The sequence below is a fragment of the Suricata suricatta genome, chromosome 2 (assembly GCF_006229205.1).
Source record: "Suricata suricatta isolate VVHF042 chromosome 2, meerkat_22Aug2017_6uvM2_HiC, whole genome shotgun sequence".
NCBI lineage: Eukaryota > Metazoa > Chordata > Mammalia > Carnivora > Herpestidae > Suricata > Suricata suricatta.
In genome coordinates, this window is record NC_043701.1 from 89,098,339 (window position 1) to 89,111,973 (window position 13,635).

General features: G+C 35.5%; 1 protein-coding gene across 4 annotated transcripts in view; it reads right to left on the reverse strand.

Annotated features, from left to right (window-relative positions):
- Nucleotides 1-3,404: 3,404 nt before the first annotated feature.
- ETV1 (ETS variant 1) overlaps nucleotides 3,405-13,635 on the reverse strand; it is a 93,595-nt gene continuing 83,364 nt past the window's right edge. For all 4 annotated transcript variants that reach the window (XM_029929648.1, XM_029929646.1, XM_029929642.1 and 1 more), the window contains 2 exons: nucleotides 12,915-13,016; nucleotides 3,405-7,725 (listed from right to left, as the gene is read on the reverse strand). In XM_029929648.1, the coding sequence (XP_029785508.1) occupies nucleotides 7,504-7,725; nucleotides 12,915-13,016 (324 nt within the window). In that variant the 3' untranslated portion in view covers nucleotides 3,405-7,503. The remainder of the gene's footprint in view (nucleotides 7,726-12,914; nucleotides 13,017-13,635) is intronic.

Below are 13,635 nucleotides of genomic sequence, written 5' to 3' on the forward strand. Positions count from 1 at the left end.
GAATAGATTTTGAAAGGAATCTATTATAAGAAATTTGGAATGTCAGAGATAAACATTCTATTTCTTTTAATGTAGAAAGCTATTAGTGTTTAGACTTAATAATATGGTGAGAGGGTGGTGGAGAGATGCCCATTTATCTTGACAACTCAGTATCATTAATTAAATGTTATTATTGAAACTGGTAAGTTTGTGATTTTTTTTTTTTTTGAGAGAGAGGGCATGAGTCGGGGAGAGGGCAGAGAAAGGGAAAGAGAGAGACTATTAAACAGGCTCCAGGCTTGGTCCCATGATCCCACGATCCTGGGATCATGACCTGAGCAGAAAACAAATCGGGCACTCAACCGACTGAGACACTAGGATGCCCTGAATTTTAAAAAATTATCTGAAATTATCACTATCTTAAAGAGTATATTTGTGTTTTTATGATGTTAATTAAATCTGTCACTTCAAATTTAAAAAGAATGCAAAATGTCAGTTCATTGCTTGACATGGCTTGTGTAAAAGGATTCTTTTTATTTTTTAATGTACACTTAAATAATGGAGTTATTTTCTAAATAGTCAATAAGCTGGTTATCTAAATGACCTTTTCTCCCTGCAACACTAACTGGGGCTTCATGGTAATCGTGTTTATACATCCTGTTTACTTTTTTACCTTAATAAAGCTATTAAACTACAGAGTAAAACCAAGAGCAACCTATTAATAAAGAAACTAAAAGTGATATGAAACATTAGAAAGCAGGAATGGCTGCATTTTTTACTTTTTAAATTCTAATAGATTTTTAAAAAGTACTTCCGGTGGAATTTTAAATAATACTTTAAGAATAAAAGGATCAAAAGATGCCTGAGTGGCTCAGTTAAGCGCCTACCTCTTGATTTTGGCTCAAGTCATGATCTCAAAGTTCGTGACAGTGCTGGTGGTGCGGAGCCTGCTGAGTATGCTCTCTCTCTCCTCTCTCTGTGTCCTTCCCCTGCTGGTGCATGCTCTTTCCTCTCTTTCACTCAAAATAAATAAATTTAACAAAGAGAATAAAATGATCTCAATGTTTTAGAAATAGTGAGGGTGGTTGCACAACATTGTAAATGTAATTAATGCCAATGAATCATACACTTAAAAATAGTTAAAATGGTAAGTTTTAGGTTACATACATTTTTAAAATAGAAAATTAAAGAATTTAATAGTTATGATTACTTTTTAAAAATTTATTTATTGTGAGAGAGAAAGCACAAGCAGGGGAGGGGCAGAGAGACGGAAAGAGAGAATCCCAAGCAGGCGCCCCACCACCAGCACAGAGGCCCATGCAGGACTTAAACTCACAAACCCTGAGATCATGACCTGAGCCGCAGTTGGAGGCTTAACCAGCTAAGACACTCAGGTGCCTCAATATTTATGATTATTATAAAGTAAACTATATCTGTAGTATTAAAAGTAGGGTAGCATTTTAGACTGCAGTTTAAAAAGTAGTGCCGCATGCACTTTTTTTTCCCTCCCATTTTTTTTCTCACTATGGTTTGTTTTTTTTTTTTTTCTAGCAGTTAAACTTGGGACGCCTGGGTGGCTCACTTGGTTAACTGTCTGGCTTTGGCTTAGGTCATGGTCTTGAGGTTTGTGAGTTAAAACCTTGCATCGGGCTCTGTGCTGTCAGCTTAGAGCTTGAAGTCTGCTTTTGATTCTGTGTCTCCTGCTCTCTGTGCCCCCCCCCTCACGCACCATATCTCTCTCTCAAAAAAGGAATAAACTTTAAAAAAACTTAAAAATTGAAAAATATTCACATTAAACTATAGGACAAATATTTTTACCAACTATCCAAAGATTTAAAATGTATAACAATGTCATAGTTCACTTCACAGTAATGTGACATTTTAACAAATTAAGATTTCTTTATAGTTTCTATGCTTTCAGTTCTACTTTCTAATTTAAAATTCTGTCTTTTGCTCCTTCTGAATCATGTAAATTCAAATTTACTGTGCCTTAAAAGTTTTCTGGAAAATCTATTACTTTCACAAGTCATGTCTAATAACATAAATCATGGGGGCAGTGTTTACAACTTTCTGACGAATTTGATCAGTACATCTGTCTCTTTTGCAAGCATTAAACTGTATGCTTCTTGGGTAGAAAAAAACAAAAACATAGTGGTACTTTAATCATTTTGATTTTGAAATGTTTCAAGGCTGGCGGGGGGGTGGGAATCATTTGATGCTGTTGTTTAAATGGCACTTGATTTCTTTTCCAGATTTTTCTATAAAGACTATTCAAAAATGGTTAAAGAAATGTTTTAAGTAAGACTGCATTTCAGCAAAATGTGAATCATTGTTACATGCATTTTTAAGTCATTAGAAATTTAAATCAAGAAAGTAGCCAAGTCCAAGTTACAGAAGAGTTAATGAAGTTGCCTGTGATCACATGACATCTTGACACAACATTTTTGTTTTCCCATGAGAGTCAGCTTCTCCCCAAGAAGAGCCCTTAGTGATAGAGGCAGTCCTGTAGGTCACACAGACACACTGGGTGGCACATGGGAATCACTGAAATAATTAGAGTCCCTGTCCCCAGATTCCTTCCTGATATAGTTGCTGACAGGATTAAGTGAAATAATGTATTAACAGAGACTGGAACATAAAATGAAAAAACATTGAGCAGGTGTCCTGGGGAACTAAGTTACCAGAAAGAGAATACATGGGAAGTAGTGGACAGACAGAAAAGATGTTCCTCAAGTGCTTTAAAGACATTAAATGATTCAAATTATTTAGATGCAAATGATTAGAAGCAAGTAAAAAATTTAGACATCTACTACTTTTAGATGTGCCATATTCCACAGTGATCACGATCATGCTTTCAGTTTCTGGGCTTTTATTTTAGATTTAAATTTTTAGCATATTTAATTTACTATCATCACAAATGTCATAGCATGTTTTCTCAAACTGTAAGTATAATTTCAATACATCCAACTGAATTAAAAATGTCTTCTCCATAGAAACAAATATAATGTTAGAATGGAAGCAAATAAAAATATTACAGTCTATGTGCAAAATAAAAACAGAACAAAAACAAAAAAACCCCCACAAAATGCTACCTTACATGACTTCATAAACCATAGCTATTCCATATATATAATTGATCATTCTACAATCATTACTTCTATAAGGGTACCCACTAGTCCAGTGTCTTCTTAAACTATATTTTCCCATAAACTTTTTAAAATAAATCTTTCTAAATGTGTCTTATGCTAAAAAAAAATTAAGTCAAGCCCTAAAAATACTAGTTGTGTTCTGAGTAAAGTGGGTCAAATTCTTCAGCATCATGTCGAACACTGATATTTTATGGAATGTTAGCCACTATGGAACTCTTACCACAACTGCTTAAAATGTTCATTAGCTTCCTTTTCTTTTCTTTTTTTTCTTTTTTACCTGATCTCTATTTTGTTTTTACAATTCTATTTTCCTCTTCTTCCTCTCAAACTGCACTGGAAAATAGCTCATTCACTTATTTTTAAATATTACTTCTTCTAAGATATCGAGTATGAACATTCAAATGGCCTTCTCTGCAATGTTTTGTCATTATAAGCTCTTAAAATGTTGCCTAGACAAAGGGGCTCATTTTAGAAACTCCCATGATCTGCTTAAATGCTATAAAAGTGGATAATAGATTTCTTTCCTTGTCATATGAAGATAAGTTGACTCATATTTTAGAATTGTTCTTTTGAGTAATAGACATGCTCTAAAATTCTTACCTAATAGTAATCCCTTGCAGATGTTAAGATCATATAGGAATCACTCATATTAGCACAAAAAGAAATTTATTTTAAAAATATATCGTCTGGCTTGGAAGACAGAATTAACTGTGCCACTACTCTGTATTTATCACACCTTACTTTCTTTTCTCTCATCACATATTTACATGAGGGGTTATTGAATCATGTAATAATTTGATGTGATTGCCAGATCCTTTATTGGAATAGGTAAACTTTAATAGAATGCTTTTAGCACTATTTATGCAGAATAAAGTAAACCTATTTCAGTGGTAAACAAAAATGCTTTTCAGTAACTTCTAACCCTATCTCCATCAACAAAACTTTTGTTTATAGGTAAATCGATCAGTATTTTTACTATGGTGTCTTCATCTAGGTGATAGGCAAAATCACAGTACCCTCTCCGTGCTCCTCCACCTCCATGTCCTGATCCTGGGAAGCTATAAATGATACTGGCAAAAGGGACTTCAAAGGTGTGACAAAGAAAAGATCCTGAGATGGAGAAATCCTCCTGGGTTATCTGTGAGGACCCTAAATGCAATCATAAGTGTCCTTAGAAGAGGGAGGCAGAGGAAGATTTGACTTCAGTAGAAAAGAGGGATTTGACCACAGAAACACAGATTGGAGGGAGAAGCCAGGAGCCAGGAGTCAGAAATGTCAGTAGCCTCTAAAAGTAGCAGCAGCTAGAATGGGGTTCTCCCCTGGAACCTTTAAGAGAAGCCCTCCACGCACATCTTGATTTTAGCACCTGTAGGCTCATTTTGGACTTCTGATCTCCAGGACAATGAACGGATAAATTTGTGTAGTTTTGAACCATTACCTTCATTACAGCAGCCACAAGAAATTAAAACAATCTGTAGAAAGGAGATTCAAATAAATGACCTCCAATATGTGATTTGAGAAAACTGTTCAGCTCTGCTAGCTTTGTGGATTTTTAGTTTTCAGTATTTTTCACAGGCATAACTTAAGAAAAGGCCTTTTTCATTACTTATTTAGGATATACCATTCTTTGTTGTAATTAGTCTGTTGGGTAACAGCATGTCATCACTGAGAGGCAGCAAACACTAGGGGAGAGATTTCTTTTCATTTATTTTACCAAGTTGAAGGAAAATGTTATATTTTTAATTGATTTCTAATAGCCAATTTTAATTAGAAATTCAAAACACAAGAATCTTGCAGAAATCAGCTGCCAGATTTATTAATCTATCTGAAACTAAAAACACAAGCAAACAAAAAGTAGAATAAAAACAGAACTTAAAAAAAAAGAGAACTTTAGATACATTTCCCAAAAGAGTTTATAATGCAACATTTGAATCCTGTATTGGAAATATTCTTAATGTTGGCCAATTACTCATTTTGTTTTGTGAGTCACTACCTTAAGCAGAAAAATAGTTTGTCCTTGAATATTATATAATTAATACCAGTTCTTCCGTTGATCCATTAAGATAACTCATAGCCCAATTCTTTCCCAATGGGAAATTAGAACTAGAATATTAAAAGGAAAAAAGGAAAAAAAGGAAGAGAGAAAAAAAAAAAAGAATCCTCAATACAATTTCATTTAGGTGCTATTTTAAATACCCACTTTTAATTTCTCCTTCAATTTCTCCAAATGTGTTAATACACTTTCCAATAAATCTTTAGCTGAATATTTTAAAATTTGTTTTTATTCTAAGTGCTGTAAATGGCCACATGAGCATAGTAGGGGGAAAAATTCTCATTTTTAAGGCATATTAACCCATAATGGGCCTAATGATATATAATGTATATGCAGAACAATCATTGAAGTCACAGGTTACATACATACGTTGAAATTAAAATAGATCTTCTTGTAGGATTAACCGTGAGTAGTATGGATTACGGTATGTGGGCTTCCCAATTACTGTTCAATTTAGGTACATGCGCTGTGATGTGCGTCATTTTGGAAAACGGGTAGCCAGGAAATCATCTTTCAACCATCGTTCCTGGACTCATCAAGAAATGCTTTTATAGGTTCATTTTGGCTTTGTGTGTTGGACTTTTTTTTAAAACATTTCACTATAGACTCTTAAAAAATGTCGTTCCTCCGGGACATTGATGGATTGAACAAAACTCATGCTTCTTGTCTGAATGGTTCAGCAAGCTTTTCAAAGATATTATGACACCATTTACTTTGTTTTTTTCCAAGGTGAATGAAACAACATATTCTGCTTTCAGTATTTTTTCCAAATGCAAACAAAACAAAACCAAAAACCTTCGAAACTTTAAATCTTTAAATCTTTTTTCAAACAATCCAATCACATTTACACAAGTGTCCAAAACAAGATGATGAGTATCAGGGCCAGCACTATGTCATACAGCAACTTCCTCAGATTCTTTGACAGTTTGCAAATAATTTTCTATTTCACCAAAAGTTACAAAAGTTTCCACAGTTTCCCTTAGCAAGCTGAAGCTTACTCTTCATTTGTCAATGTGCCTAAAAGCTGCTTATAGCATAGCATGGCGTAAGCTATTTTTTAAGCAATAAATGGTTTGAGTCATCTATTTTGTCCTGAAATGCTATCTGTAGTTAACTGCATTGCTTATAAATGGTCATAGTAAATTCAGCATGAAAGAGAATATTACACAAAAGACAGCAGCAGAAGCATTAGCATTATCTAGTATTTATATATGTTATCAACATAACACAGCAGTAAAAGGTTAAATGCATATCAATGGGTACCATGTCTAAAAATTACTATAGTACCTATTTAGTGTATTGGATATTTTTCTTAAGGAGTGCTTGCTGTATCTAGAACAGCATAATATGTGATTTAGTACAGTTAATTCTTATCGATTAAATAATGTCTTTTTATGTACTGTAGGAAGTGAGACAGATATTTTTTTTTTTTTGCTTCATTGTGATCCCGGATTTAACATTTAAATGAAGATCTCAAAGGACCATGACATATCATTATTTAACTGAAACGGGCTTCAAAATATTTAAACGACAGTATGATTTGTGTCTAAACAGCAGGGTGGCACCAGATACAGGTAATGCTACTGGCCTGTGACTCAGTTTGGAGCCAGAGTCCAAAATTGTGCCCCTCATTTACAGTCATGGTGATCACTCAACTTCAGAGAGAATTACCCATTTTATGGTGATCCTCTGTGAGTCATATACAGAGCAAAACAAAACAAAACAAAACAGCAAATGCAATCTCTAAATACCTTTTTACAACAGGTGCAAACCCAGTCATCTCTAACAATTAAACTGCCATTTACAGTAGGTTTTTTTTGTTTGTTTTTGTTTGTTTTTTTAATTTTTTTTTAAATTTTTTGTACACTTTGCAGAGACTCAGAAATGATAGGGGAAAATGCCCAAGGCTACTAGTCTCCAAGTGGATATTTACACAATGCGAATTAACTGTACCATAGATACCCAGAGAAAATGAACATTTTCTTAGGTTGTTATGAAATCAAATAAACAGGATATAGCTTCATCATAGGACCCCATCCCAAGCCTAAGTAAAAAGTAATCCCCGTATTCCCCCACCCATTCACCCATTATCTTCCTGTTACACAGAATAAATGTTTAGAGTACTCCCACCCACCCTCAAATAAAGTGCACAGTCCATGGCAGACCATAGAATAATGCAACAGGAAAGCCCCTTTTTGTGTATTATTATTTAAAAATAAAATACAAACAACAAAAATCAAAGATTGAAGAGAACTCAGAGATTCTCTGCATCCTGCAAAACGAGGAAACACGTGAGGAGGCCCTCCTTCTCTGTCACTTGTGTTAATACACATAGGCTTCGTTGTAGGGGTGGGGGTTGCAGCAGCCCCCTTCTGGCATGTAGGCCATACTCTCATCAAAGTGAGACAGAGGCACCGTGTCCTCTTCATTGATGTGACGTTCCATGTCCGTCTTCAGCAGTGGGCGCTGATTATCTGGAAAGGCCATGGAGAACAGGGCTTCCGGATCACACACAAATTTGTAGACATATCTCTCTCCAGCCACCTGATGAAACACGGAAGAGAAAAACCCAACCTTATGTATGGTGCAGGATGTTAACTGAACTTAGTGTGGTGATCATTTCATGATACATAGGAGTAGTGAATCATTATGTTTTACACCTGAAACTGATGTAATGTTATTTGTTAATGGACCTCAACAGGATTCCGAGCTCTACCATCGCCAAACAGGAAAGAGCAGGGAAACAAAAGAATAAAAACTTGGTTTAATATACCAGAAAGGATGAATTACTAAAGAAAAGCAAGCACATGTTAGAAGATACCCGTAAAAAGAAAAAACAAAACAAAACAAGCCTTTTTACTTTGGGGAATAAACTACAGTCCAAAAGAGGGAAATGCGACCTTGAGTAATCACAACATTCATTCCAGGCACAGCTAGGAAACTTAGCAGTTTGCTTGTTTTAAATAAAACAAAACTTACATTGTTATTGGGGCGGGGGGAGTCAATGACTTCATGCAGGCATCCCCCATCGAAATTTTTTCCTTTGTTTTAAATGGTAATATCTTTATAAAATGACTGGGTCTTTAAGGTGTACTGTCTCCCTCTTAATGTCTCCCACTTCTGAAATCGTATAAAAATTAAACTTCTAAACCTTAAAAGAAAAATGCGTTGTGTTCCTAATCTTAATAAGACTAGACTAGTGACTCGCTGAATCACAGGGTGAACTATTATTTTTTTTCTTTTCTTTTTTTTTTTTGGCACTTGTATATTTTCATGTAAAAGAAAACCCAAAAGATGCATAGCCTTATTTAAATGAAAGACGGATCAAGAAGACAGCATTATCCTGGGTGCATCACTTTTAAAAATGAAGGCAGGATGCATTAGACAGAAGTTAAGGATGTGTGTAAAGTGTCAGATTGAAGTAAGAGGTGTAAAAAAGTGAAAGGAATTTAAAATACACAATGCATAGGGAGGAAATGAGAAAAAGCAATGTGACAGCTGCCTGAAATAAAGGAGAAGTAACATAATTTGTAAGGAATGACATGTCCCAAACTTAAATTTGGAAGAATAATGTTTCTCTAGGAAATTATAAACAATAATGAAGTGAAACACATGTGCACCCCACCTCCATTAGCAAACAAAACTGAAGTTCTAGAAAACCAGGGCCGGTTGGGGATAGAGGGTGAGGGTGTGTGCATGAATACGATTCTTTGTGCTGACATTGACAGTAACTTTTCATGTGCATGTAGAGATTCATAATTTTAGAAAGGTGAAAATTACTCAATATCTCTGGGTTCCTATGAATCAAAAAGGCATTGCTATTTGCTTTGTGATGCAGGAGAAGAGTAAGTTCATGCTTTATAAACTATCTGTATCTGTTTGGAAAAAAATGAATCAACTACCAAAGAGCACTAGTGTTTTGGACTCGGGATTTAGAACATTTTTTTTGTCCTGATTTTTTTTTTTTTAGCTTGTAAGAGGAACCAGTTTAGAGGAACCAAATAATCTGAATATTCTTAGGTATGAAAACAGGGAACATTAGATTTTATAACTTTAGACATGTTTCTGAATCTGCTCTCAGTTCCCCCTATTTTTTTGTGAAATAAAGGCGGGAATGGGTCCTATGGAAAGCCTCCTGTAAAATTGAGATGGAAGTTTCTAGTACACTGCATCTCAAACAGAGGAGCTGGCATTATTTACTTGTCCTTTATAAAAAAGAAATTAATTTCCTAAAGGTGGGTTGCCATAAATATAAAAACAGGCAATCTAAGAAGCAAAGCTAAGATATGAAATCCTACTTTTCCTTTAGTTTCTTTACTCAAAGCATTTTGAGGGAAATAAATAAATGGCCTGCATACCTCAGAGCCATTTATTTATTTGGCTTCTTTGTTTGGTTTGGAGCTTCAGAAAAAGAGGTATGTGCTCTAGGCTACTGGTAGGTTTTTTTATCCAACCTGTTGCTATTGGTTATAATTAGAAATGATTTGATAAATCACCATGGGGAATTAAAATGTACAATACACAATCAAGATTATGAAACCTCTTAAGGAGTCTGCCTTGACTCACAGTGTCCTGCTATTTTTCTTACGAAAAACATTTTTGGAGCTGCTGCTATATGCATCGGACTACGTTAGATGCCACAGAGCTTAGAACAAAGGCTGATAACTGCCAAGGGAAATAATGTCTTTTATTAGTAGTAATACAATTACAATGTAGAAAACACTGTACATGAAGTATACCCAAACTGCAATGCTGAGATAGAACATGACTATTACAGGAGATGAATTAAACAAGGAAGTATCTTTTGAACTGTGGTTTAAAAGACTACATATTTCAATTATGTGTTAACTTTGAAAATCACAGAAGTAACACAGGGAAACTGGAGGAAAATTTAAAACTATGCATCAAACCAAAAGAAATAATGATCTATCATTATATCATCAAGAAATAACCATTGTTAAAATATTTGCATATATTTGTCTAGGCATTTCTAAGTTTTGAAACAAAAGTACACACATGGATGTACAGTCTGAATCCACACTCCACCGTTTCTTCTTTGAGAACTACTGAAATAATCAGAATTTTTTATATGTTTAGATCCATTTGATTATTTTTATTCTCTAATCTTTCCATTTAATTTTCCTTGATGTATGCCACATACATACATACTTTTAAGTTTATATGATCGGAAGAGAAACCAGAGTATCATAATTTTAAGTTTCTACACAAGTGTGGCCATGTAGACATTTTCCACTACACACTGAAATATAAAATTCTATATCATATTTTTTTAAAGGACAGCATAATTTCCCTAAGTGACTCTGATAAAATTTACTTTAACCACTGGATTGATATAGATGTTATGCAAAATTCAGAAGGCAAGTGGCTCTAGAAGAGGGGACCATATCAGTGAAGTAATGAGGGGTCACACAAGTGTCAAATAGCAGCAAATAGAATCACAACGCATATGAGGAAAAAGAATAAATATGTCTGTAAAACTTGTAAACAGCCTTCGTTTATGTGCTGACTACAAGGAGACTTCAATTTTGCATATTTCACCATTATACAGCCTATGCTTTCTCACATTACGTGGCAACACCCCAAAAGGTGTGTCATAGAAAATACAGACATTTTGCTGTCCTATTTTGCTGAGAGATAAAATAGTTGCAGTTTCTTTTGGCAATTACATCCCAATAGGGAAAAATGTGAGGAGCAACCCTATTTTAATCTGTGTTTTAATACTTATGCCATTATTTGATATTTTGACAGCATCTTGTTTTATAAGTCTATTAAAATAAGAGGTAAAAACATCGTATATGTGATCATCGGATAAATAAATAGGAACATGGAATGGCGATATTAGTAATAAGAAGCTTGACACCCTTGAGAATAATTAAGACCTGGTGTGACATCCTAGAGATAACCTGTCACACACTATGTCTAAAAGCTGAGGTGTAATTAGAGACCTTCTACTTTCTAGCTCTCTGTGAATGCTCCCTTGAATAGGAGACTTAATGGTCAAGACACACAAGCCAAACGTGTCTCAGCTTACACGGGCTTCAGGGCGTGAGTGGCATTCGGAGCTACCATTCGCTGAAGACTTCTACTGCGCCAGGCACCACACAATGGTCTAAGTGCCTTATTTCACTTAATGATCACAACAACTTCCAGAAGTAAAACCACCACCACTGAGCAGGAAAAGAATCTGTTCCAAAAGGTGATCCACTGAGAAGTCAGCATGCAAACCTAAACCCCAGCTGCGTTTTCCCTGACTGTTGTGCACACTGCCCAGGACTGCGGGGCACCTGCGGCACTGCCGGCACTCGGGACGTGGTGAGGGAAATGACAGGGTCTTGCTGCAGACAGGAGGCGTGGGTGAGAGGAAGGGAGGAATAAAAAAGACCCTATGGATGAGATGGAGAACACAGGGAAGCATGTACTGATTGGTTATATATCTTGAAGGTGAGATTCAGGGAAATAGGAAATGAGAAATGGATTCAGCCTTATCTTTCAAGGATCCTGGCATTCTAACTTCTGAGCTGGTGAACTTCAGGGCACCGATTTGTTTGGCCTAAGAACTCAGTGATACTGTTCTCTCTGTTCCAGTATGTTTCACGTAGCAAGTGGTTTAGTTTTTCCTGGCATAACTAGAGGGGTATACACTTTTTTAATGTTTTCTTTATTTATTTTTGAGAGACAGAGAAAGACAGCATGAACAGGGGAGGATCAGAGAGAGAGGGAGACACAGAATTCGAGGACAGACTCCAGGCTCTGAGCTGTCAGCCCAGAGACCGACACAGGGCTCAAACCCACAAACTGTGAGATCATGACCCGAGCCGACGTCAGGCACGTAATCAACTGAGACACCCTGGCGCCCCAAGAGTGGCATAAAAATAAGCCACAGTGTGGAATATATAACTATGTTTGTGTCCCCAACATGAACAAAGGATGCATAATAAAACAGTAATGTTCACAATGGATCAATCATAAACTTGGTTCGCAGTCTACACAACTGGAATGAATACACACGCAAGGCTGAAGGATCTAAAAATAACAAATATCCAGTGTTTTATCTTTATTTATCAGTTCATTCCCTTCAACAATTTTACAATCTCTTCTACATGGACTTAATGTGCTTTATCTTTCAAATACTAAGAGAAGCTCACTTGAAATGAAATAAAATATATTTAACTTCATTCACCAATGAAATAGTATCAAATACTTATTTTTAATAGATGGTTTGGGATTCTAAGCTGTCACGCGCTGAAATCAGGCAAGATCTCAGACAAGAAGAAAAAATTTTTCAGAACAGGAAATGTTCTGAATGTTTTTAAGGATCAGAACAAGGAGGGAAAAAGTAAGCATTCAGTTTGTTTCGGAATCTATACATAAAAGCATTTCTAAATTATATAATTGTGGGGAATGTAGTGGGCTACCAAGAACTTCTGGAAGATATACGTGAATATTAGTACTGAAACATTTTTTTACCAAATACGGTAGAGTCGGGACTGCCAGAATGTCTAGTAGTTTCTATATGATATTATTACCCTGGTCTATAACGCCCAGGAATTTATAAATAGAAAGGCTTGTAATACCAAAACCAAGAGCTAAGCATATGTTAAAATGAGTGAAAACCTTGCTTCAGCAATGAAATGATATGTGGCTTTTAAAGTATGACATGCAGATTAATGTGCAACATTTCAATGAATTTTAATGCTGTTTTAGCTGCTCACCTTTTGCATGATTCCTTTCTCATAATAATAGCGAAGCGAACGGCTAAGTTTATCATAGTTCATAGCTGGCCTGTTTTTCTGAATGCCCCAACGCCGGGCCACCTGCCACCAAAACAGAATGACATTGTCGTGTTAAGCATTGCCTTATCAAGGTATTTCATAGAACACTGGTGAATTAATCAGTTACTTCCAAAATTCCAAAAACACATCCAAATTAAAGACCTAAGTCAAGAGGCAAACGCTATCAGGATCTGAATTTTCCTGTGTCCTAGTCTGCTTTTTAGCCAGGCGTGCAGTGCAGTGACCATTCTGAAACTTCACAATAGAATTCTTTGTCACTATTGTTTTGGCTACAAAATTAAATGGAAATTAGGGGATGTGTTTACAAAGGGAGCAAACAGGCTGCGATTCACCAAGATGAGGCAAGTTTCCCGTTCTGATATATACGGTCTGTTTTTTCCCTCTTGGTTTTTCAGATAAAACCCAAGAATAGCTTAGTGATCTCTTTGTAAAGGTGTTTTTTTGAGGTTGTGATAAACTAAAGAAAAAATTACCCTGTTTGATACTAAACAAAAGATGAACAAACGGCATTTTATGTGCAGCAGAGGAAACACTATAAAACTTCATAATCTGAACTGCAAATAATTTTTATTGCCTGAAGCAGCGTCAGAATAAAACTGTAACCAATACTAAACTGGCGAATTAGGCATTCATTTAGACA